This window comes from Rattus norvegicus, chromosome 6 (genome assembly GCF_021556685.1).
Source record: "Rattus norvegicus strain SHRSP/BbbUtx chromosome 6, alternate assembly SHRSP_T2T, whole genome shotgun sequence".
In the NCBI taxonomy this organism is placed as follows: Eukaryota; Metazoa; Chordata; class Mammalia; order Rodentia; family Muridae; genus Rattus; species Rattus norvegicus.
In genome coordinates, this window is record NC_141539.1 from 21,593,611 (window position 1) to 21,616,060 (window position 22,450).

The following is a 22,450-nucleotide window of genomic DNA, read 5'->3' on the forward strand; positions in this document are numbered from 1 at the left end:
TGGGAGTGGGTTATCGGGAGATCACACCAATGGCCTGGAGCTACAATTCTTCTTTGATTAGAAGTCTTCTACCTCTTTCTTGGGTTGCCTTTTCCAGCGCCTAGCTGAAACCTTTTTCTCTCGGGTGTTTTGAAAGCAGGATACTATGCATTGACTGGTACGAACAAGGGCAGTAACTTCCCAGGCCATTTGGCATCCCTGGCTTTCTCTTTGAAGAAAATGTCCCCAGGGCTAGTTTGGGAAACAGGCTGAGTGAGTTGGGGGTCGACAAGTTGGCGGCGACCAAGCATCCTCCGGGCAGGTCCCGCGGGCGCAGCTGTGCGTGCGCCGCCGAGGGTGGCGGCGACAGGCACCCCGCCCTTGGCCGCCGCCTCGGCGTGTCAGGTGCCGTGAGAAGCGCGGGAGGGGCGGCCGCGAGCAGCGCCCAGGGAGATGACTGGAGCCGACTTCCCAGAAGCGGCGCACGCAAGGCACAGCTCCGCACGCAATGGGGAGGCGACAGCAGAAACTTTTCAACCCAACCGTTTGCTGGCGTACAGAGCTGCCTCCTCCTCCTCCCACTCACCGCCCCCTCTCCGGTCTGGCGCTCCAGGACTGCCTCCAACACCCAAGCTTGGAACACTGCCTGGGGCGACCTGAACTGTCACGCATGTCCAGCAGGTGGCAGATTTCCTGTCGTTTCAACGCGGGAAGCCTTGCCTTCTGAGAACTTTGTGTGCAGAAGGATGGTGCACGCCTTTGCGAGGGGGGTGGGGCGCGGAGAACTTACAAGGTTTCCAGATCTCAGAGGTAGAAAGAGATCCATGCACACAAAGGGCCACGACTGGAGCGCCAAATGCTTTGCAAAACCTTAAGATAAATGCAAGGCAAACCAAGGTGTTCTGTTCTTAAAATGGCAAGTTTCTTTTCCTGGCTCGGTGCCTAAGGATCATGAGCAAGGCACCAAGCTCGAGTCACCTGGAGGAGGAGGGCGTGCTCTTGGTTGCGCTTTGCCCCAGCGCGCAGAGGCGTAGGAAATTCTGGGGAAAGCGTGGGGGTCTTCACTAGGGAATGACTGACGACAAGCTGTTATCGCCAAAGGAAAACTTTACAAGGCGGCTCCTAATAAAGTTGCCAGCTATTGTTTCAGAACAGTCCCGGCCGGCGGCGCAGACGTCCCACTGGACCACCCTGGGTCACCCTGAGCACAGACTTGAGACCCAAGTCCCAGATCTGTGGACTTTCGCAGTGCGTCCCGCCCCTCACGCCCCACCCCTTAAGGTCCCACTTCCTCCAGTCTTTAAAACCCCGGAGTAGAGGGATGGCGTGTCGCCTCTGGGGTGCGTTGCAGACACCTCTGCGACGCCAGCTTGAAAGCCGCCGGCGGGCTGGGATTTAGCTCCACTTTATCAACTCCCAACCCCTCACCCATCTCAACCGCAACTCCAACTCTGTGAGAAAGTCCTGACTTTGCGGAGCCCCAGGTGCACTGGAGCTCAGCAAACTTGAGACACTTCCCCCCTGTCCTCCATCCTAATCTAAGTTTAGGTTCTGACTGAGCCAAGAGTGGGTGCTAAAGCAGCGGGCCTCAGGTGTCTAGGACTCCGGGTCCTTGGGGACTCTCAGGTTGAAGTCTTGCAGAGTCTGGGCAGAGGCTCCAGAGCTTCTCCCAGACCCCACTGCTCTACACCGCTGGAACCGCGCTTCATCGCAGGTCAGTCTGTCCACGGAGCCACCTTCCCGAGCCTCTTCAGAGCAGCAGTTCTTGAAGGTCAGGGGTTGGGCATTAGGTACTTTAAAAGAGACCCGCCCGCCTGTGTCTGCCATTCACTCGCATGTGTGGGAATTCTGGGAACCGTTAGGCAGCCGGGGATTTGGAAGCTGGTACGTCTCTGCTGGAGGCTGGGTTGGGTACGAAATGTAGTTTTAAGCATCTTGCCTAGAAAGCCAGTCTTTACCCGAGCTATGCACCGCTTCTCCTCTGCTTAACCCCAGTCTGTAGCCCCCATGCTGGGACTGAGACGCGGGGCGTGGCGGGGGCGCTCTTCATTTCCTTTGCACACCTGAGTGTCACGTTTTGCCTTTGTGTCCCCAGCATGGCCACCAGCCTTAGTGCAGACAGTCCACAGCAGCTGAGCTCGCTGTCTACCCAACAGACCATTCTTCTGCTACTCGTTTCGGTCCTGGCCATCGTGCACTTAGGCCAGTGGCTGCTGCGCCAGTGGCGACGGAAACCGTGGTCCTCGCCCCCGGGTCCCTTTCCTTGGCCATTGATCGGAAACGCGGCGTCTGTTGGCCGGGCATCGCACTTGTACTTCGCTCGCCTTGCGAGGCGCTATGGCGACGTTTTTCAGATCCGTCTGGGCAGCTGTCCCGTGGTGGTGCTGAATGGCGAGAGTGCCATCCATCAGGCTCTGGTGCAGCAGGGCGGCGTCTTTGCGGACCGGCCTCCCTTCGCCTCTTTCCGTGTGGTGTCTGGTGGCCGCAGCCTGGCGTTCGGCCACTACTCAGAGCGCTGGAAGGAGCGGCGACGTGCAGCCTATGGCACGATGCGTGCCTTCTCCACCCGCCACCCGCGCAGCCGCGGTCTCCTCGAGGGCCACGCGCTGGGAGAGGCTCGAGAGTTGGTGGCAGTGTTGGTGCGGCGCTGCGCCGGTGGCGCCTGCCTCGATCCGACGCAGCCGATCATAGTGGCGGTGGCTAATGTCATGAGCGCTGTATGCTTCGGCTGTCGGTACAACCACGACGATGCCGAGTTCCTGGAGCTGCTCAGCCACAACGAGGAGTTCGGGCGCACCGTGGGCGCGGGCAGCCTGGTGGACGTGATGCCCTGGCTGCAGCTTTTTCCCAACCCGGTGCGCACCATCTTCCGCGAGTTCGAGCAGATCAACCGCAACTTCAGCAACTTCGTCCTGGACAAGTTCCTGAGGCACCGAGAAAGCCTCGTGCCCGGGGCTGCTCCTCGAGACATGATGGACGCCTTCATCCTCTCCGCCGAAAAGAAGGCGACTGGGGACCCTGGTGACAGTCCCTCCGGGCTGGATTTGGAGGATGTGCCTGCCACTATTACAGACATCTTTGGAGCCAGCCAGGACACCCTTTCCACCGCGCTGCTGTGGCTGCTCATCCTCTTTACCAGGTAAAGCCTCCGGGAGGTATGATGGGTAGGTCCTTGTTTTTCTCCTTTGAAAATAGGAGTGCGATTAAAGGATCACTAGCTGGGCGCAGGGTTTGAGGTTTTGCCCAACGCCCCCCTACTGCCCCCCACTCCCCAATTCCTTGAAACTGAGATCTCAGGTAATATCCAAGATGCGCTCGCCCTCTAAGTGTTGCCAGGACTAACCAACATCTCTGATGTTGTGCCCCACTCCCTATCCCTCTTCCGCGTGACAGGGAACACATTAATGAAGAACCTTCCCAAACAAATAAACAAACTGGAGTTTTACCGTGCGGGCAGATCAGCTTTGAGGGCAGATCAGCTTTGATCCTTCCAGGGCTCAATAGAGGCAAAACTGGACCGGTTCCAAGGTTAAGGGAAATGAAGTAGAATGTTAACTAAGCACAGCGCAGCGCACAGCGCACAGCGGTACCGCTGTCAACTCAGGCCCTACTTTTAGCTTCGGGGCAGGGCTTTGTTACTAAGGCTGAGGAAGCCAGCAGAGGTCTGTTCTCAGAGGACAACCTAAGAATAAGGTTTACCCCGAGGTGAATGCAGGTGGAGCCACTTCTGTGTGGTGTGATCAGCATCTAGAGAGGAGTCTAGGCGCTGGTGGGTGTCCTGATCTCTGGGCCAGGGAGCCAGGGAGCCAACCCCTACTGCAAGGATGCACACAAGGATTAAGCAGCGCCCCACCTCCGCCCCGTACTCCCGTGGTCTAAGCAAATGAATGCTTTATGGAAATTTGACGACTACCTATTGTTTACTTCTAACTCAGGTTTAGCCTGTATTTTATCTAGAAGCACTACTTCTTTTCTTACAGTATAAGGCAGCGGTTCTCAACCCCTGCCGCCTAAAACTGTAGGAAAACACAGACACATTACGATTCAGTAGCAAAATTGCAGTTTTGAAATAGCAATGGAAGTAATTTTATGGCTGGGGGGGTGGGGTCACCAAAACACGAGGGTGGCAGCGTTAGGAAGGGTGAGAACCACGGCCCCGAAGGGTGCTTAAGATGCACTCGTCCCTGAATTTGGCACACAGGGTCCGGTTCCTATTGGAGTCCACACAATTCGTATTTCTTTAGACCTACTTTCACACTTTAAAAATATATTTAAAATAACTTTTCAATATTAAAGTCAAATCATGGAAACGTATATTGGGACCATTGGGATGAGGGGACAGAGGAGGCAGAAATTCTCATAAAGGGCATTGAACCCAAGATCAGGATATAGGTCTTCCTAGAGTATGATGTCAGGTCTTTCACATCTCAAGATTATCAGGTATTCTTTGAAAAAAATTGTTTTTTTTTTTATTGAGCTGTATAAGTTGTTCTCCATGTGTTCCAAAAAAATAAAACAATTTCAAGGTCCTTTTCAATGAAATAAAGGTGACATTATTTTTCCTTTTTGTGAAAAGGCGATATAACCAGAGTGAGCAAATTACGATGCCTGTTTAGATATAAATTTTATTGATGCTGGCACACCCGTACATGGTGCCTGCTTTCACACTACAGGGCACACCGCAGCAGCTAGACAGACAGCCTACCTGCTAAGGACCAAATACTTATGCAGAAAACGCTGGGAAGTTCTGTTAAGCAGTTTTTAAACCCACCCATTGTTTCACCATTTAAAACACTTATTTTTTGTGGCTGTAATTATTCTTCTCCACCCACCCCGCCCCTTTTTGGAGCCTTCTACTTACTGTAGGGGATACTTCCTCATATTTTACCATTGATTTCAGTGTGTTCTTTCTTTTAAATATGTTTAATTTGTATTGATTTTTATGCATAGGGATGTTTTGCATGGGTGTCTAGGTGCATGTGTACTAGGTGCATGCCTAGTGCCTGCAGAGCCCAGTGAGCTATCACGCGGGTGCTAGAAATCAATCTCAGGACCTCTGCAAGAACAGCTGGTGCCCTTAACCACTGAGGCATCTCTCCAGCCCAGATTTTAGCAATTTTGATGGCTACATAATATCTTGTTTAGCTATATACATTTATACAATCAGGTGTGTGTTTTAGCATTAATTAATGGTTTTGGCTGCATTAAGTTTTGAGTATTGCTAGGATTATATATTATTATATATACCTGTTAAGCTATTTTCTGAAAATGGGTTTCTAGGCATAAAATATTGGGTTTAAAAATGAGAGGCCAAGGGACTGTTGCTTTTATAGAGTTGATGTGCATGAAGATTGTGAGTTCCAAAAGAATTGTCCCAGTTCCTAGCGACAGCAGTGTCGATGTATAGTATGTACCCCATCTGACAAACCGGGGCTCTGCTTTTTAAGCTTAGGAGATGTGTAGCATTATGTATCTGAATACCAATAACACTTTACAAAATAGGAACAAGGAATTGCCCAAGGATATGAGGGATAATTTGTTTTCAGGGTAACATTTTAACTTTCATGGAATCAGGATCCTTTTGACTTTGTACACTTCTTTATAAAACATTGAAAATATATTTTATAACTACTATAAATGAGCGTTAAAATGTGTATGGAGCTCTAAGTCCATTTGTAAAGGCATGCAGGTTTTAAAAGACAGACAAATGTTTTCCTGGGTGTCTAAAATATATGTACACTCCTTTGCATCTTTAGACTACTAAAAACTGGAGAGTTTTGTTTTCCCACAATGGGAAATTAATCCTAGGCCACAAGAGGCTTATTACAGAAAAATAAAATTATTATTTTACTCGTAATACTGAGTGAGAAAAATTAGTAAACTGCTTTAGATTTTCTTTCAGAAATTGTAATTCGGTCACAGACCTAGATACTTTGTGGGATTAAAAAGAAATGCAGTGTGCTGCTGGGGGAAAGATGAACTGATTTTGTTCTCTCTCTCTCTCTCTCTCTCTCTCTCTCTCTCTCCCCCCCCCGTCCTCCCCCTTTTCCCCCTCCTTCTCCCCCTCCCTCCCTCCCTCCCTCCCTCCCTCCCTCCCTCCTTCCCTTCCTCCCTCCTCCTCTGTTCCTCCTTCTTTCATACTAAAATCAAAACAGATACCCGGATGTGCAGGCCCGCGTGCAGGCCGAGTTGGACCAGGTTGTGGGGAGGGACCGCCTGCCCTGCATGAGTGACCAACCCAACTTACCATACGTCATGGCTTTTCTTTATGAATCCATGCGATTCACCAGCTTTTTGCCTGTCACCCTTCCACATGCCACCACTGCCAACACCTTTGTTTTAGGCTACTACATCCCCAAAAACACGGTAGTTTTTGTTAACCAGTGGTCTGTGAATCATGACCCAGCAAAGTGGTCTAACCCAGAGGACTTTGATCCGGCCCGCTTCCTGGACAAGGACGGCTTCATTAACAAGGCACTAGCCAGCAGCGTGATGATATTTTCAGTGGGCAAACGACGGTGCATCGGCGAGGAGTTGTCTAAGACGCTTCTGTTTCTCTTCATCTCCATCCTCGCTCATCAGTGCAATTTCAAGGCTAACCAAAACGAGCCCTCAAACATGAGTTTCAGTTACGGCCTGAGCATTAAGCCCAAGTCGTTTAAAATCCATGTGTCTCTCAGAGAGTCCATGAAGCTCCTTGATAGTGCTGTCGAGAAGCTGCAAGCTGAGGAAGCTTGCCAGTGAGAGAGGGAGAGGCCGGAGGTAACTGAAATGTTCAAAGAAAACCATCTCATTAACTGGAGAGGAAAACACAGATTTTATTTTCTCCAGCTTCATTTTGGCCTCAGTTCTCAAGAATGAGCGGAAACCAAGTGGCCTGAAGGTGAGGCGGGCTTACCAATTCATGGCTCCTCACCGGCCAGCAGCTGGAGATCCTGAAGTATTTTGAAATTGAAGAGTAATAGGGTCCAAGGAATTTGCATACTGTTCCCCCCTCACCCCCATTAAACACATGCACACAAATCAGCATGTGTGTACAGCTATCCAACAAAATATTTCAGTAACTCTGCCTTTTTGGGTCGATTTGAAAGGGAACTTCTATGTGCAGAAATTGGCCCCATAGGAAACCACAGTAAGCAGAGGCTTAGGATATATATATATATATATATATATTCAAGATTCAAAGAAGTGATTTAAGTGTAAAATATAAAGAGCAGAAATTCTACCAAGAGACAAATGAGGCCACTCCCTTGTGGCCCTGGACGAGGTTTTCTTTCTGCCTGTAGATGTGCCTCCCACTCTAGAACGGACCATAAAGCCGTTTTGCTCCCCCTCAATTTATGGCTAGTTTAATAACCACAGTAGGTTTTAGAGATTAGTGAATCCAAAGGTAAATTGTTTGAAAGGCAAAAGGATTTTGTAAGTTAAAACTGTATGTCATTCAGCTGTTCAAACGAAGCATTCCAGTTATGAGGGAGAAAAAGGTTTGCCAGTCTAACGTAAGCTTTCAACTTTGGGATCGTAACAAACTGATCTGAGTAATAAGTCGGATAAAGTAAAAAATAAAAAAGCCTCATGTCACCAAATAGCATTCAATAAATTTTGCATAATTATTCACAAGCATCATATGAATATTAACTATTTGATCAGGAAAGCACTTGAATAATACATTTCTTATGTCATCTTGCAAACCAAAAAGTATAATCAGTTGGGTGAAATTTGCCCAAATCCAGGAAACGATCCTGACAAAATCGATCTGATTAGATATCAGGGAAGCAAGTAACAGGACGATCCTTTCCTTTCTTATTTACAGCCCCTACACGAGACAAATCTCAAAACTAAACCAGCAAAACCATGCTCTGATCTGGTAATTGTAGTTACAACGCACTTTTCTTTTGGAATTGACCCCTTTCGTGCGTTAAGATTCCAAACTCTTGGCTGGCTCTGATTTTAAATTAGTTTAAAATCCACCTTGATTATTTTGTTTCGGTTGAAGCTGGAGAAAGTATGGTTATTATCTCACAGAAGGTGAGACACCTAACCTTTATCTAAGGACAAATGTCAAAGGCAACAATCAATCAAACAAACAAACAAAGCCATGAGTGCTCTGGGTGTTCTTATTAGACGCCCTCTGACAAGAAACTCAGTACCACTGGTAGTTGGTAGTTTCTTTTTATGTGCTATTACTATGGTTGTTGTAGGTGTTTTTTAAATTGAGTATTAAGGTCTGCGGTTTTGTGTTTTTTTTAAGTCAGAATCTGAAGATTGTCTTGGGAGGTTGTTTAGCGACTGCTTGGGGAGACAGCAGAGACGGCTAAAATTGGCTCTTATTTAGGATGGCAGACTGAGCAGCCGCTTCCTGGTAGCTGAGAGAGGAGAAATATATGTATTTGGATTGTGTAAACAATCCGAAACCTGTTAAGAAGGGTTGGATGAGTGGAAAAGTAGGGACAGGGCGAGTGGGGGGTTTCCCATTTCTGTTTTCACTGCAATTTAGACGGAACAAAAGAAGCCCACGGCACTCAGAGAGCTTATGGTTGGCTCTGTTTCATTAGGCTTCTTGGAATTTTCCTATCAAAATTGCAAAGGAAGGAGTGTGTGATATTCCTTGTGTGCAGAGGCCAGAAGCTGACAGACAGAGAGTGCATGAGCAGGAGAGAAATGTTTAAATGGTCCCCATTCACTCCAAATTAGTCTCTTGACCTGTAACATTTGAGGCATGATGTTTAGAAAAAAAGGAGTTTCAAGGGTCAGGTCTTACCTTCAAGTGTCTCTTAAGACTGGCTGGAGACCAAGCCCTCACCCTCTCTCTCCCCCATCCACATCTATTTTGTAGTTGGAGATTGAATTATAAAAAATATAATGTAATCCTTATTTAAATTTCTCACAACAGAACCCCTTGAATGTGAAACACAGGTTGTGTCAGTATTTTCGAGGCCTTGATTTCAACTACAAAAATTAACTCTGTAAACATTTTTAAGTTTTTCAGACATTTTAAAAGCATGCACCTCAGTAAGGTCGGGACAGTGATTTGAGCCTCCATGGCCTCTTTACTATGAGAAATTTGTAAGAGTGAAAAGTCTTCATGAACCAATCTGGACTCCTCATTAAGCCAACCAGACCCAGATGTTTTGTGAACGTAGGGGTCATGTTCGTCTGATGCTTTCAGCAAAGGGGAAAGAAGGGGGCTACTTTGTATATATTTAGAACCCAGTGAAAGGAAGGAGGATACAAGTCAGGAAAGAGTAACAATTGTCATATTCGGAAGCTAATAGATTACTGGCTTAGTTGGAAAGCCTGCCTTATTCTGCTACAGAGGGATTTCTTTTGCTGGTCACCATCTTCATCAGAGTATCCACCTCCTGTCAGGGCAGCAAAAGTATGTTTTTATTAAATGTCTCCCTTGCACAGTAAAGCTTGGACTATGTCAGAACGTTGCTTTTTTTTTTCAAAAACAAAAAATATGCCTCAGGTGTGTTTTATGAATTACTCAAAAGAGTTCATGCCCCAGAACTTAGCCTGTACCTGTGAAATATTATCATGCCCTTATGTATTCACACCAGGGCTGTGCTAGATTAAATAGAGATCATCACCATGTATGCTAATTACTGTTTTTAGCAGTGACACAGTTGTGTGACAGAAGGTGTATGTTACCAGGTGATTATAACCCAGAAATAATTCCCTATTTAACCTCTTCTTGTGCTTTTGTACTTTGTCATGTATGTTCTTAATCTGTATATAGCTGATACAGTGCACACAGATCCTCTGCACACAGAATTAACTAATGTGATATACCAACATTTAACATGCTCTGTCTTCACTGTCTATCATGAAACAGTGTCACCTAAACAATAAAGACCACTGTCATAAATCTTTGAAGTTTCTTTTTATGGTGCAGGAAATACAGTCTAATTGGTCATTTATTTCTACTATTATTTTGTGCCTTGCATTGAAACACCGTGGTATACGGTTCTAGCAGTCCCTACAGGTGTTAATTAAACTTTCACACCACTATGTGGTCTGTATATACATTCAACACTGTTATATATCAGTGCATTACTCCCTAATGGTAAAGAAAAAAGAGAAAAAAGTGCATTACAACACGTTTTCTTTGATCAACCTGTACCTTAGCCTCTTTTCTCTTTTATTTTTTCTATTTTTTTAATTCAATAATTTTTCAGCACCCAGTTTTCTAGCAAATCTATGATCTTTACATTATTAAACAAAGAGTTAAACTTGCAATTTTGAAAGATTGCACTGTGTTCTTAACATGCTGACCTAACATTTCTGCTCCATCAGAAGAATTCGGGCTACATTTATTTCCATCAGCAGCACGCTGACCCTTTTTTTGAGCATGCGGTTAATTCATTTTTAAGATTTGTGTGCCTTGATAGTAAGAGTAGCTGACACCCAGTAAAATAGAATGATGAGAAAATTCTCCCATGCGCCATGTGGAAACATCTTTCTGAGGACCTGTTTATTTCGTTAAGTGACTCGGTGTCACAGGACCCATAGCCAGGGCCTCACTGTTCTGAACACATAAGCAGAAGGGCCCTACAATGCCAGAGGCCCTCATTTCTTCCAGACACCCACTCCTGTTAGTAAGAAAACAGGAAAACAAGTAGAAAAGCCAAGACAGCGCTTCGTGCCACCGATTCTTTGGCCGGGGACATCGGTTTAACAGCCCCAAAGGGATGACTGAGTTGGATTTAAGGAATAGTCAACTCATTTTTCAGAGAAATGATAAAAAGTTCTTGGAAAATGGTCATATCCATTCAGGACAAGTGAGAGAAATAATTAATTGGGGGGGGGGCTAAAATCAACATGGGATCAAGTTTTTTGTTAGGGTGTGGGAAAGCGGGGTGTGTGTGTGGCGGGGCGGGGAATAAACCCAATAAATCTAACAGAGTCCAGGCTTGGAGTAGGTGGGAAATGAGGGCAGCTCTGGGCTTCAGCTAGATGTGCTCCCTGAAAGCTTGCAAGGCTTATTCTGAGGCACTCCGCCTTTCTGCATACATGCTCCAGAAAGTAACTGGTTCTTAGCCTTCTCTTATTCTAGCTCAGTGAACCTTTGCCCTCTGGCTTGGTTCTCTTAGTTACCCCTGGGAAAGGAGGAAAAAGAAGGAAAACCAAATATATTCAGTTACAAAACCAATTCTGTTGTAGTTCGAATTAAAATATTTGGGGGACGAGGGGATGGTTCACTATGCAAAGCACAAGCGCGAAGACTTGCGTTTGGATCCCAAAATCTACACAAAAGCCAGGTGTGGCAGAGCCCATCTGGAACCTTGGTGCTAGGGCGTAGAGATGAGGGGCTCCTCGGGCCAGAGATCAGGGGCTCCTCAGGCCAGAGCAGCCAGAACCGTGAGCTCTTGGTTTAGTGAGAGACCCTGTCTCAAAAAGCAAGGTGGGGCGGTACCTGAAGACATCCCAATGCTGTCCTCTGGCCTCCAAACACAACCACGCCAGCGGTTATGCACACACAGGCACCTGTAACAAAACACATGAAAACTCCACGCACTCTCTGAGCATGCGCTTCTAACTCCTTTACCTGACAAGGCAAACACAGACTTCGAGAAAATTGGTATTACTGCTTTTCAGCTTGTTTCAGGTAAGAGAGTAAGAAACAGATAGAAGGACCATGGGACACTTAGGTGCTTTGGATCAGGGTACTAAAATAAGCGTGAACACACCCAAGTACGGAGCTTTGAATGAGAGTACCAGCATAAGCTTAAACACACTCTAGCATGGCAGTCTTACGGACTGGTAATAGACAAATTAACTCAGAGGCATGCTCTTCTAGACCGTCCCTGAAGTTGACTGCCTTGCTTTGGTCCCATCCATCTCTTCCCAACTGGCCTATGATTGGAAATACAAGGTCATTTGTCAGCCTTTGAGACTGTGATCCTTAGTTACAGCCGTTTCCTTCCTCTTGGGGGACACGCTATTGCAAATCCCCTCCAGTGGCTACATTTATTTATTTTTTTTAAGCAAAAAGACTGGCAGAAGTAGGCACCAGGGGAAGTGTGGAGCTCCCAGGATTCTCACCCAGTGCTGAGGGGCACACAGAGTGATGTAGTATGACCCGACTCCAAGGCATTTGTCCTACAGAGAGGAAACAGGTCCCTGCAGAAGCTATTCCTAATGTTTATGGTGGCTCTATTCGGAATTCACCCAAATTTGAAACGACTGTTCTTTCAAAGGTGATTAGCTAAGGTGAGCGTGGTACAGCCACACACGAGGATGGGACTCACCAATAAAGTGGAATCGCTGCACAAACACAGCGTCTGGATGATTGCCAAGGAGTTACGTTGGTTAAAAAAAAAAGGTCAGCCTCAGATGCTTGTGGAGGAGTATGCCTTTAATCCCAGCACCGAGGAGGCAAACGCTTTGAGTTCAAGATCGGCCTGGTTTACAGGGTGAGTTCCGGGACAGCCAGGGCTACACAGAAACAGCAACAGCAGCAGCAGCAGCAGCAGCAGCAACAACAACAACAACAACAAAAACAATAGCCTGAAAGGTTATCTATATGATTCCACTCATGTAATAGTTCAGTGAGGGAGAATGGTAGACTTGATTCTTACTTATGGAAATAGTTACATGGCCATATAATTTTATTATAACAAACATGAAAGTTAAAATAATTTAAAAGGACAGTTGGTGTAAGTGAGCTTCCATGGGCTTGAGGTAGATTACCAGAGTACGTGACTGTTATTTCTGCTTGAGCAACAAGATGGACGCTCTGACAGGGAGGTCAAGCCCAGGTGTGTGAAGAAGGACCAAGGCCTGTGTTAACGTCCTTGCTGTATGGATAGTATGTGGTGTGTGTGTGTGTGTGTGTGTGTGTGTGTGTGTGTTTCTGTGTGTCTGTGTGTCTGTGTACACGGGCATGCATGCCAGATTCTCCAAATTCAAACGGGAAATGGACCACCAGCCTTTGGGGTAGAACCTCCTACAAGTCAAAGAGATTTTATTTTGATGCCATTAGGGTGTCAATTGTGTACAAACCAGGCACTGTTATGGGCAGGGGGATGTAGAGGGAACCCCATTCTCTGAGCTCCTGGAGCCAATAATCTTAGTGGGATGAATGGGTGTGTGGAGGTAAACATAACATTTCCAGTAAGTATGTGATACAATCAATAAACAGAGTGGTGTGTGTGTGTGTGTGTGTGTGTGTGTGTGTGTGTGTGTGTGTGTGTGTGTGGTGTGTGTGTGTGTGTGTGTGTGATGTATGCAGTTGTGTGTGTGTTCACATGTTGGGGGCTTGTTTACAATGAATAGTCAGGGAAGGCTCTATAGGAGGCAACAGCAAGGAGCAAGCATTAAGAATGTCAGCTTCATCCTAAGTCGTCCTCATGAAGGAAATGCAGACAGGGAGTCGGCAGACAGCATGCTAATCACCCACAGCAGTAACAAAAAGGCTGGCTACACCCATTAAGTTGATTTCATAGTCACTTAAAATCTGGGCAATTGGAAGTAAAAGAGTGTGAGCACACCCTGTGACAGATGTTGTGGGCAAGTCCTTAATCCGTCTTGGCTTCTGTTTTTGCCAAATGGTGCTAGTGTGGTCCAGACCATCCCTTGACTTCACTGGCTCAATCTAGAAAGGAAGATCCAGACAGCAGGCTTCAGAAGCTCGTGTCCTCTTCAACAGTGCCTTTAAAATGACATGTTACGGAGGATCTGGGTACACACCGTAATCCTAACCCTCAGAAGCAGAGGTAGGAGCCTATTAGGAGAGTAGCAGAGGCTACTACATACAGTGAGTTTGAGCCTGCGCTGCTCCAGATCCTCTCTCTGAAACAAAAACAAACAAAAAGTGTGTTCTAAGGATCTGTGGGATTTTTTTTTAATGCTGTATGTACCAAATGCTTCCAAATTGATTCTGTGACTCTTTTTTTTTTTTTCTGGAATACTTGACACTCTGTCTCTGTGCCCTATGAACACACTTTTATGATGTCTGGCTGAATAGACTGCCACCAACCCCCGCTGGTTTGCTGAGACTGGGTCTCACCTGGAGTGAGCCTGCACAGGAGGTCACGGGTCCTGCTGGTCAGCAGCCTGTGTGAAGGCTTCAGAGATTGACATTTTCGTTTCACCCACACGGTTCCCTTGGGACACCAGGCATCGGGTTACATCCAGCTCAGAGAGGCCTCAGGGAAGGCTATGCTGAGGAAATGCAGGATGTTCTGCTCCCTCTCAGAGGCCATCCATTCAGTTCTCTTGGCTCAGGTTTCCCTGCTGTGCTGATACAGTCAGGCTAAAGGGCCACCTTTGTTCTCTTCCCATCTCAGCATCCTCCTTTACATTAATGCTCTCTGTCCTAGGATTCTACAGAGCCACAGCAAATCCTGCTGCTCTGAGTTTGGATTTGACACTAAAAGGAAGCCTGGAGACAATGGACAAAACAGTAGAAGAAAGGGAATGATAACTCACTGTGTTTTGCAATGTGGCTTCCAGGAACCAGCTGCTATAGAAACAAAGTGAGCTTGTCTGCCTCTTTTTTTTAACTTCAAACCTCTGGAAGGGGTTCTAGGAAGATCTACCGAGAATCTGTTACCACCCCCAGTACATCTTAGAGTTCATTTTCTTTGTGACGGGTGTTGGGAGTTGGACGATCATATAGACCTGCCACTGGCTTTGCAGAGCTCAGCACTGAGCTCCTTCTACTCTGTCTGCTCTATCACTCTGACTGGGGTATAGATCTCACCTCAACGAAGACCCTCCCTAGCATCCTGTTTAACACCTATTGGTTCCCTTTTCTAGGCTCTTTCAAAACCCCAACCCTGCTCTATTCTTTCCCTGTGGGCCAATCCCAGTATGTATCTCAGGATGGCCTAAAGTTAACATGATTTTGTTTTGGGTTTGTTGTTTGTCTCCAGTTCCATCCCACTCCTCAGAGTGTCAATCTGTGTGTCTGATGCCCCCGCTAGAATAGAGCTTGGGAAAACAGATGGGGCCACCATCCTTCCAATCCTCCCCGCAACAGGCTGAGACGATGCAGTCGCAGGACTGATGTCTCTAAGATGGCTTCTTCTTGCAGGGCTAAGCACGAAAGCCTTGACCTAAAGCCTCGTGAAAGGATAATGAGCAGTTGGCTGTGGTTTCTCATCTATTGGGGATGCCCTACTCTGGAAACCTCCACCCCCTTCTCCTATGCCATATGGTTGACTCATCGTGATGTGGCCTTCACCCATAGGGAGACAAGCCAACACCCCCGGTGGAAAAATAGACTCAGGTCAAAAGAACAAGGCATGAGGTAAACATAGCTATGTTTAAGTTGAATTTGTAAGAGCTAAAGTCTCTCAAATAGTGCCATCATAAGTTGGATGCTTTCCTGAGTCGTTCCTCTGCTATGGTGGCTCCACTGGCTAGCACACATCTTAAATGACATCAGAGGTCAACAAACTCTGGTCCCTGAACCAAGTGTGGTCCAGCACCTGTGTTTATACAGCTTTCAAGCTAGGAGTCGTTTTACACTTTTAGACGGTTGAAAGAAAGCAAGAGACGAATAATATTTCACAGCACAAGAACATGTTATGAAATTCAAAATTTTATATCCGTGAATGAAACTAGCTGGAATGCAGCACATTGATTTGCTCTCTTATGGCTCATGGCTGCTTTCATGGTACAATGGCAGAGTTCAGTAGCTATGACAGATACCATTTGGCTTGCAAAGCCTACAATATTTAGTATCGGGCCTTTTACAGAAAAATCTTGTCAACCCTGACCTACGCGATCAACTTCTCAGGGCTCTGACTAATAAGGATAACAACCTCTTCATGCTTGGAAGCATGTTTTGGTTGGCTCAGCATTTCCATGTGATTGCTTCTGCCTGGGTCTTGGCTGGCCTTGGAGTTGTGCTAGCATCCTGGCGAGCTGATGCTGCCTCAGAGAGAGACACCTACCTCCCCCCAAAGCCAAGATCCCCAAAGGAGGCACCAGGGAACAAAAAATACATCAAACATGTTTTTCACAAAAGCAGTATTTCAGACTCTTTGAAAATGTCAGCACTGTATCAGAAACTGAGGAGTCTAACTGCTAGAGGGCAGAATTCAGACCCATGTACAGGCATTGTGGGTATTTATCCAATGCCCACCATTCTTCCTACTTGCTAATAGAGTTTTGGGTATAGACCGTATAGACTCTTTAAGCTCTTGAAAAGTGTCAGTGACAGAAAAAGCAATGAATTAAGCTGAAGGAGGGCTTGTGGCTTGGGCGTCTTAAAGGCCTATTTTCTTCTTGATTCTGACCTTCTGATATTTTTAGGGCTAAATTCTTACCGTATTCTACTTCTAACCAACAAATAATTTTATACATATGATGAGGTACAAGGCAATGATTTAGCACGTTGTTTATTGACTAGTGATCAACTCTGTAACTTGCACAGCCATCATCTTCAAACCTTCTTCATTTCTTTATGGGGAGAACATCCAAAGTCCTCTTTTTAAATCTACAGTAGTTGATGTTACTTGTAAAAACTAAGACTAGAGTAGTCATGAGGGGAGCTTCGGAGAGTAGCAGAGAGAGGGTGATGGGGAGAGGCCAGACAATAGACCCAACACTGAAACTAAGAGAAATAATTCACAGTATTCTATGGACTCCATGATTTTATAGCTTCTGTGGTGGGCTATAGCTTCAAATTCTTGCACGTAAATTAAGATGTTTGATGGTATCCATCAAATATGTTTCGTACTTTAATCGTGAGGAGTGAATTGTGTTTTGGAGAATTCTCATATGTTCTTACTGTTTACAAATACAGTATAATTTTACATGCAGCCAGGTTCATCCAGACCATCACTTCTTCAGAATCTAACTCATGTTTCTAGGTGTTATTCTAAAGTGTTATGAAACTAAATATTATAAAACAAGCAAATACACTGACTCAGAGGTGAGGTGCCTTTTCTGTTTGAAGACATGTATTTAAACATCCCTAACACAGTCTGATGAGTGTTTTAAGAGAGATTATGGATTGTTTGGGAACAATGACCAAAAAATACCACGAGCTTGTTGGGAGAGGGCACTTAGGAGAGGCTCCAACAAGGAGGTGCCATGATGTCATTTGAGCGGAGGTGAAGAAGACAATTTGCAGTTGATCAGAGAAATATGATGTTGAGATGAGAAGGAAGGTAGGAGGGTTGTGGACAGCCCTGGGGAAATTCAGTCTCACAATTCCAGAATCCCACTTCACACTGCAACACTGCCACCTTATGGTGTTCAGGAAAATAGCTGCAGGCCGAGTGATTTGGATGTGCTTGGGGTAGTAATGGTCTAGGTGTGGTAGGGGACCCATGCACGTGTTTCTATGGGCTGAAGGGTATTATGGGTATTTCTTCGACCCCCACCATCCTTCCTTCTTGGTAGCAAAGTCTTGGGTATAGGCTGTATAGATGTTTCAAGGTTCTGGAAAAATGTCAGAGACCTAAGGCTAACTGTCACACATGACATGACCTGCTTTTTCTGGAATGTGAAAAGAACATTTTAAAAGCTGAGGCTGCATGGGTCTATGGAATGAGATGAGCCATAGTTGAGATGTATTTTAATGGGTTATATTTAGGCACATGCCCATATCGATTCAATGGGAAGAGAAGAAAAGACGCATGAAATATTTGTTTGAGGAAAGCTCTTAGGGAGGAGGAAGACAGGATGTCTGATATATCAGGACATGAAACCAAATTTCATGGGGCTTGTGCAGCATGGACTTAAGGGCTTTCTTCAGTTCCAGTTTTCAAATCCAGTCTTTTTCTTGTTATGAAAAATGTGTGAATTTGTTGTTAAGCTTAACCTTTTTAAGTGGGTATTTCCTCTTGGGGACAATGAACTTTATAAAGCCTTGAGTTTCTAGAGCACCAAGTATTCTAGTAAGCGGTGCATGCTAAAGCCTTAGCTCAGTGGTTGCCATGGAGAAGCATGGAACAAAACACCAGCCACCACAGCTGGAGCAATAATTATTATTGGGAACTTTAGGTCTGGAGGCTGGGGAAGCAAACAAGATATGTAAGCATGGTTTGCCAATGGCGATTTCAAAATTCAACCTGTAAGAGAAATATGTGAACAGAATTGTTTAGTCTTTTTAAATAGAATTTTAATTCTGGAAAGATGGCTTAGTGGGTAAGAGTGCTTACTATATAAGCATGAGGACTTTAAACCTCTAGCACCCATGTAAAATTAGACATGGAAGTACTCGTCTATAACTCCAGCATGTCATCACATTGGTCTTTGGCCTCTTTGAGTGAAGACCTGCATACACTCTCAAATTACACACACACAGACACAAGCACATACACACAGATACACACACACACACACACACACACACATGCACACACATGCACATACACACCCAGACACACACACACACACACACATGCACACACATGCACATACACACCCAGACACACAGACACACACATGCATGCACACTTGCACACACTACACATTTAATAGAAGTATATGCTTAGAAACGAGTGCTTTTTTTTTAGTATTTTTTCCATAGTATATTTTATAAACACACTTCAGTAATTGTATTGTTTAACACCCACTTTTAATAGTGAACAGATAAAGCAATTAGAGACTCACTGTTGATACAGAAGATCACAACTGCTCTAGCAATGATCTGGGGCTAACTGATACTTGTGGACCACTCTACACAACACAGCACAGTACACTTTCTGTATAAGATCACATGGAGCATTCACCAAGACAGACCACACTTCAGGTTAAAAAATATTTTAAAAATTATAGAAGGAAGCCATACAATATAGTTTCAGCCTACAGAATAATCAAGAAAAAGATTTAAAAAAAAGAAAAAGATAGCTAAACCATAATAAAATAAAACAAAAACAACAAAACCAAACCAAATCTAAACTCTAAATGAGAGCCATCAAGTGAAGTTTAAAAAAATACTTTGCAACAAATGAAATTAAAATGCACCTTAAATAATGTGTGGGATGCAGTAGAAGATGATAGAGAAGGCCCAAGAGATGGCTCAGTTGTCAAGAGCACTTGTTCTGTTAGGGAACATGGGAATGGTGTCCAGCACCTATATTTGGGTTGCTGACAGCTGTCCATAATTCCCATTCTAGTGGAGCCTTTGTGAGCACAAATGTAGCTGGTCTTTTGTTACTTCTGTACTTCTACTTTTGTTCTTCTTTCTTCCATACTTCTCTATCCTTTCCCTACCCTTTCAACCCCCTAACACTAAATAGGAGAGCAAAAAGGATATAGGGGAAAGGAAAGAGCTCCCTGAATAAAGTCAGGGGCCAGAAAGGGGGTGACATTACTGTTAGACTACTTCCTGCTGATTAGGGACATCAAGTTCCTCTGGGCAAATTTCATCTTCCCAGTCAGGATATCTAACCTTTTTTTCTTTTTGTATCTTCTTTGCACATGACTACTTAACAAATCACGACCAACAATGATCAGCAACAACTAACACCCAACAACAACCAAACAACAACAACACCAACCAGCCAACACCAACCAAACAACAACAACCAGCCAACAACCAACCAACAACAACCACCAACCAACCAACCAACCAACAACAACCAACAACCAACCAACAACAAACAACAACAAACAACAACAAACAACCAACAACCAACAACCAACAAACAACCAAAAAACAGCAACAACCAACAACAAACAAACAAACAACAACCAACCAACAAACAAACAAACAACCAACAAACAACAACAACCAACAAACAAACAACAACAACCAACCAACAAACAACCAACCAACAAACAACAACAACCAACAAACAAACAACAACAACCAACCAACAAACAACAACAACCAACCAACAAACAACCAACCAACAAACAACAACAACCAACAAACAAACAACAACAACCAACCAACAAACAACAACCAACAACAACCAAACAACCAACAACAAACAACAACCAAACAACCAACAACCAACAACAACCAACCAACAACAACCAACAACCAACAACAAACAAACAACCAACAACCAACCAACAACCAACCAACCAACAGCAATGCACCCCCTCCTCTTGGGGCCCTAGCATTTGTATACCCTCTGAAAAGTCTCCAGAATCCCAAACATTACATAATTGCAGAAGCTATCTGCAGCTGGCAAAATCATGCCCCTGATAGTGCACGAGGCAAATCATAGTCAGCAGCCCCATATCCCCATGCCCAGGATTAAAATGAAAATATATTATAATATTTTTGTGTTTTTTAAAGAAATCAAAATTCCAGAATTCTCACCACAAACAAAGGCAAACATTTAGACCAAAAATAGATAAATCTTGAAAAAAAATAGAAGTTTACAAACTTCGACGCATTCATTAGAAAAGAATAAAGTCTCCCAAATCAATAACTAAGTTCTACTTATGGCCTTACAGAAAGGAACGACAATAAACCTAAAGACAGAGGAAGCGACAGAAATTACCACAGAAATCAATAAGGTTTCCACTTTGTAAAATAAAGACAATTTCAAATGACTAAAGTCTTACAGGACAATCTTAAAGTGAGGCTTTATCACTGTAGGGCAGTAATAAGGACTAAAATGGTATCTACAAAGTGCTCCATAGTACTTGGCTTATAAGTGTTGCTCAAAATTATTTGTCACTTGTCAAGCTCAAATTTGAGCACAAGCACACTTTGTTCGGCTATGGCCCAGTGAGACATGCTGGGCTGGAACAGTTATGAACAAGTGGAGGAAAACCTCTCAGGGTATCATTGTTTTGGGATGCTAAGAAGTGACACTGTGGCCCCCAGGTATGGAGTCTATAATCAGGTTTGACGAGACCAAGGCATCTCGCCCCTCCCCATCACCACACATCCACCAGTGCCAAGCCCATGTTTGTGATAAATGCTTTTTATAATTAGCTCCCGTTCTATGTTGATTCCCTGGTGCCTGCTCTGGGGCAGATTTTATTCTAGAGGCTGTGGATGCAAAAATTGAAGAGCTGTGTTTTCCATTTGGCTATAGACTACCTCAGAAGATGGAAGAATACAGCCTGATCCCAAACGCTGAGTTACTTGCTAAAAGGCACAGCCAACTCCAGGGGTTAGGTTGCAGACAGAGGTAAACAGCCATGAACCATACAGGAGACATTTCAGACTTTCCCAGAAAAGAACTCACTCTGCAACGGGTGTCAAGTTTCCCTTTGGCCCTCTCCCCTGAGCGCAAAGATAACTGAATCAGTAACACTCAGCTTATTAGATTGTTGGGAAAACCCAGAAACACCCTAAGGAAAGCAAAGCCAAAGTGGTGTGCACAGAAAGAATCACAATGAGCAGACTCCTCTCTGGGCTGGAGCCCTTGTGTCTCGGAGACCCTGGGCCGGCCTCCTCCAGGGGTTCTATGTCCAAGGCAGGGACAGCCAGTGGAAAATCCCTATCGAGGCTTCACATTGCTGCGGGCTAAAATGGAGGCTTCCAAAGTCTATGTGGGCAAAGAATGGGAGAAAGGGAAGGGAGAAATGAGGAGACGTAAGTGTTGTTGAGAATTGGGAAGGTGGGTGCCGATGAGGGTCTTGAGGGTCGGGCCTGTGTGAGTAAAGAGAAAGAACACCGGGTTCCACAGTTCTGCCAGGCCTCATCCCAACACCTCCCTTTCACCATCTTATGCCAAACTATCAGCTCATGACTCTTGGCTCTGGTGGTCTCTAGCTCTCGTGGTTAGCGTGACTTATCTAACCACAATTTGTTTTTAATCAGCTAGACAATGGGATCATGGCCCATGGGGATTAAAAGAGCCAGAGTGTACAAAGTACTTTGGGGAGTTCCTTTCTTGAGCTTCTTACTCGTCCCCGTAGCCGATGGGAAGCGATAGTTCACACTAAGAATTCTGAACTGTTCTGGGACTTAGTGATTAAAAAAACCAAAAACAAACAAACAAACAAACAAAAAACTGGCATCAACTTACCAGCTAGGGAGTGTGCGGCTCATTCCCTGTGCAGTGGTGAGGGAGACTTTAGTCTTTTCCAGAGCCCTGTGGTGTTACCAAGCCCTTCTGAGACACTGGGCAGTGAGCCCTTGGCTGAGTGTTTCTGAAGACATCTCTTAAACAAGCAGGATCTAGGGGAACAGTCAATGTGTTTTGCTAAGTTCTTGTATGTGAGTCACTTTAGCAGGGAATCGGGGGTGCGTGGACGTAGAAAGCAAGCGGGGGCATCTGTGGAGGGTATAGGGTAACAGAGTAATGTCTGTCCCCTGGGGGAAATGCTGGGAAGATGTCACCCATTTCAAGGTGCTAATTATTTTGTGCACACCTATTTACCCCTTTAACAAAATCTTTCACTGTGGAGATTTGGATTCCCACTTTTCAGAGAGCTTAGGAATCTCTTAGCCAAGTTCGTGCAGGTACCATGTACAAGTCCTGGATTGGAATCGGGCTCCAGGGTAATGTGCCCCTTTCTCCTTTATACCATGCTGCCTTTGCCTAAAAACCCATGTTTCTAGACCGATAGACTCTCGTGATAAAGGAGA

The 22,450-nt window shown here is 45.1% G+C and overlaps 1 protein-coding gene and 1 long non-coding RNA gene across 4 annotated transcripts; one reads left to right on the top strand and one right to left on the bottom strand.

Moving 5' to 3' along the window:
• Nucleotides 1-1,294: 1,294 nt before the first annotated feature.
• On the top strand, nt 1,295-9,850 carry Cyp1b1 (cytochrome P450, family 1, subfamily b, polypeptide 1). Of its 3 annotated transcripts, none has more exons than XM_087552323.1 (3): nt 1,295-1,863; nt 2,075-3,118; nt 6,135-9,850. In XM_087552323.1, the coding sequence occupies exons 2-3, from the start codon at nt 2,076-2,078 to the stop codon at nt 6,721-6,723; spliced, it is 1,632 nt and encodes a 543-aa protein (XP_087408449.1). In that variant the 5' UTR covers nt 1,295-1,863; nt 2,075; the 3' UTR covers nt 6,724-9,850. The 3 variants fall into 3 exon arrangements, with proteins under 3 accessions (XP_087408449.1, XP_087408448.1, NP_037072.1); XM_087552322.1 differs by having other exon boundaries at nt 1,295-1,750; NM_012940.2 differs by having other exon boundaries at nt 1,324-1,693; nt 6,135-7,041.
• A 2,470-nt stretch (nt 9,851-12,320) lies between these two features.
• Nucleotides 12,321-21,976, bottom strand: LOC148005082 (uncharacterized). Its single transcript, XR_015622802.1, has 3 exons — nt 21,888-21,976; nt 13,675-13,776; nt 12,321-13,579 (listed from the first exon to the last, which is right to left on the bottom strand). It is a non-coding gene; the product is annotated as an uncharacterized LOC148005082 (long non-coding RNA).
• Nucleotides 21,977-22,450: the final 474 nt, after the last annotated feature.

What these genes read in the sequence shown, in the direction of transcription:
- Cyp1b1 (XM_087552323.1), top strand. Translation starts at nt 2,076, where the DNA reads ATGGCCACCAGCCTTAGTGCAGACAGTCCACAGCAGCTGAGCTCGCTG. An exon ending in CTGCTCATCCTCTTTACCAG is followed by an intron (nt 3,119 to 6,134) that starts GTAAAGCCTCCG and finishes AAATCAAAACAG; the next exon opens with ATACCCGGATGTGCAGGCCC.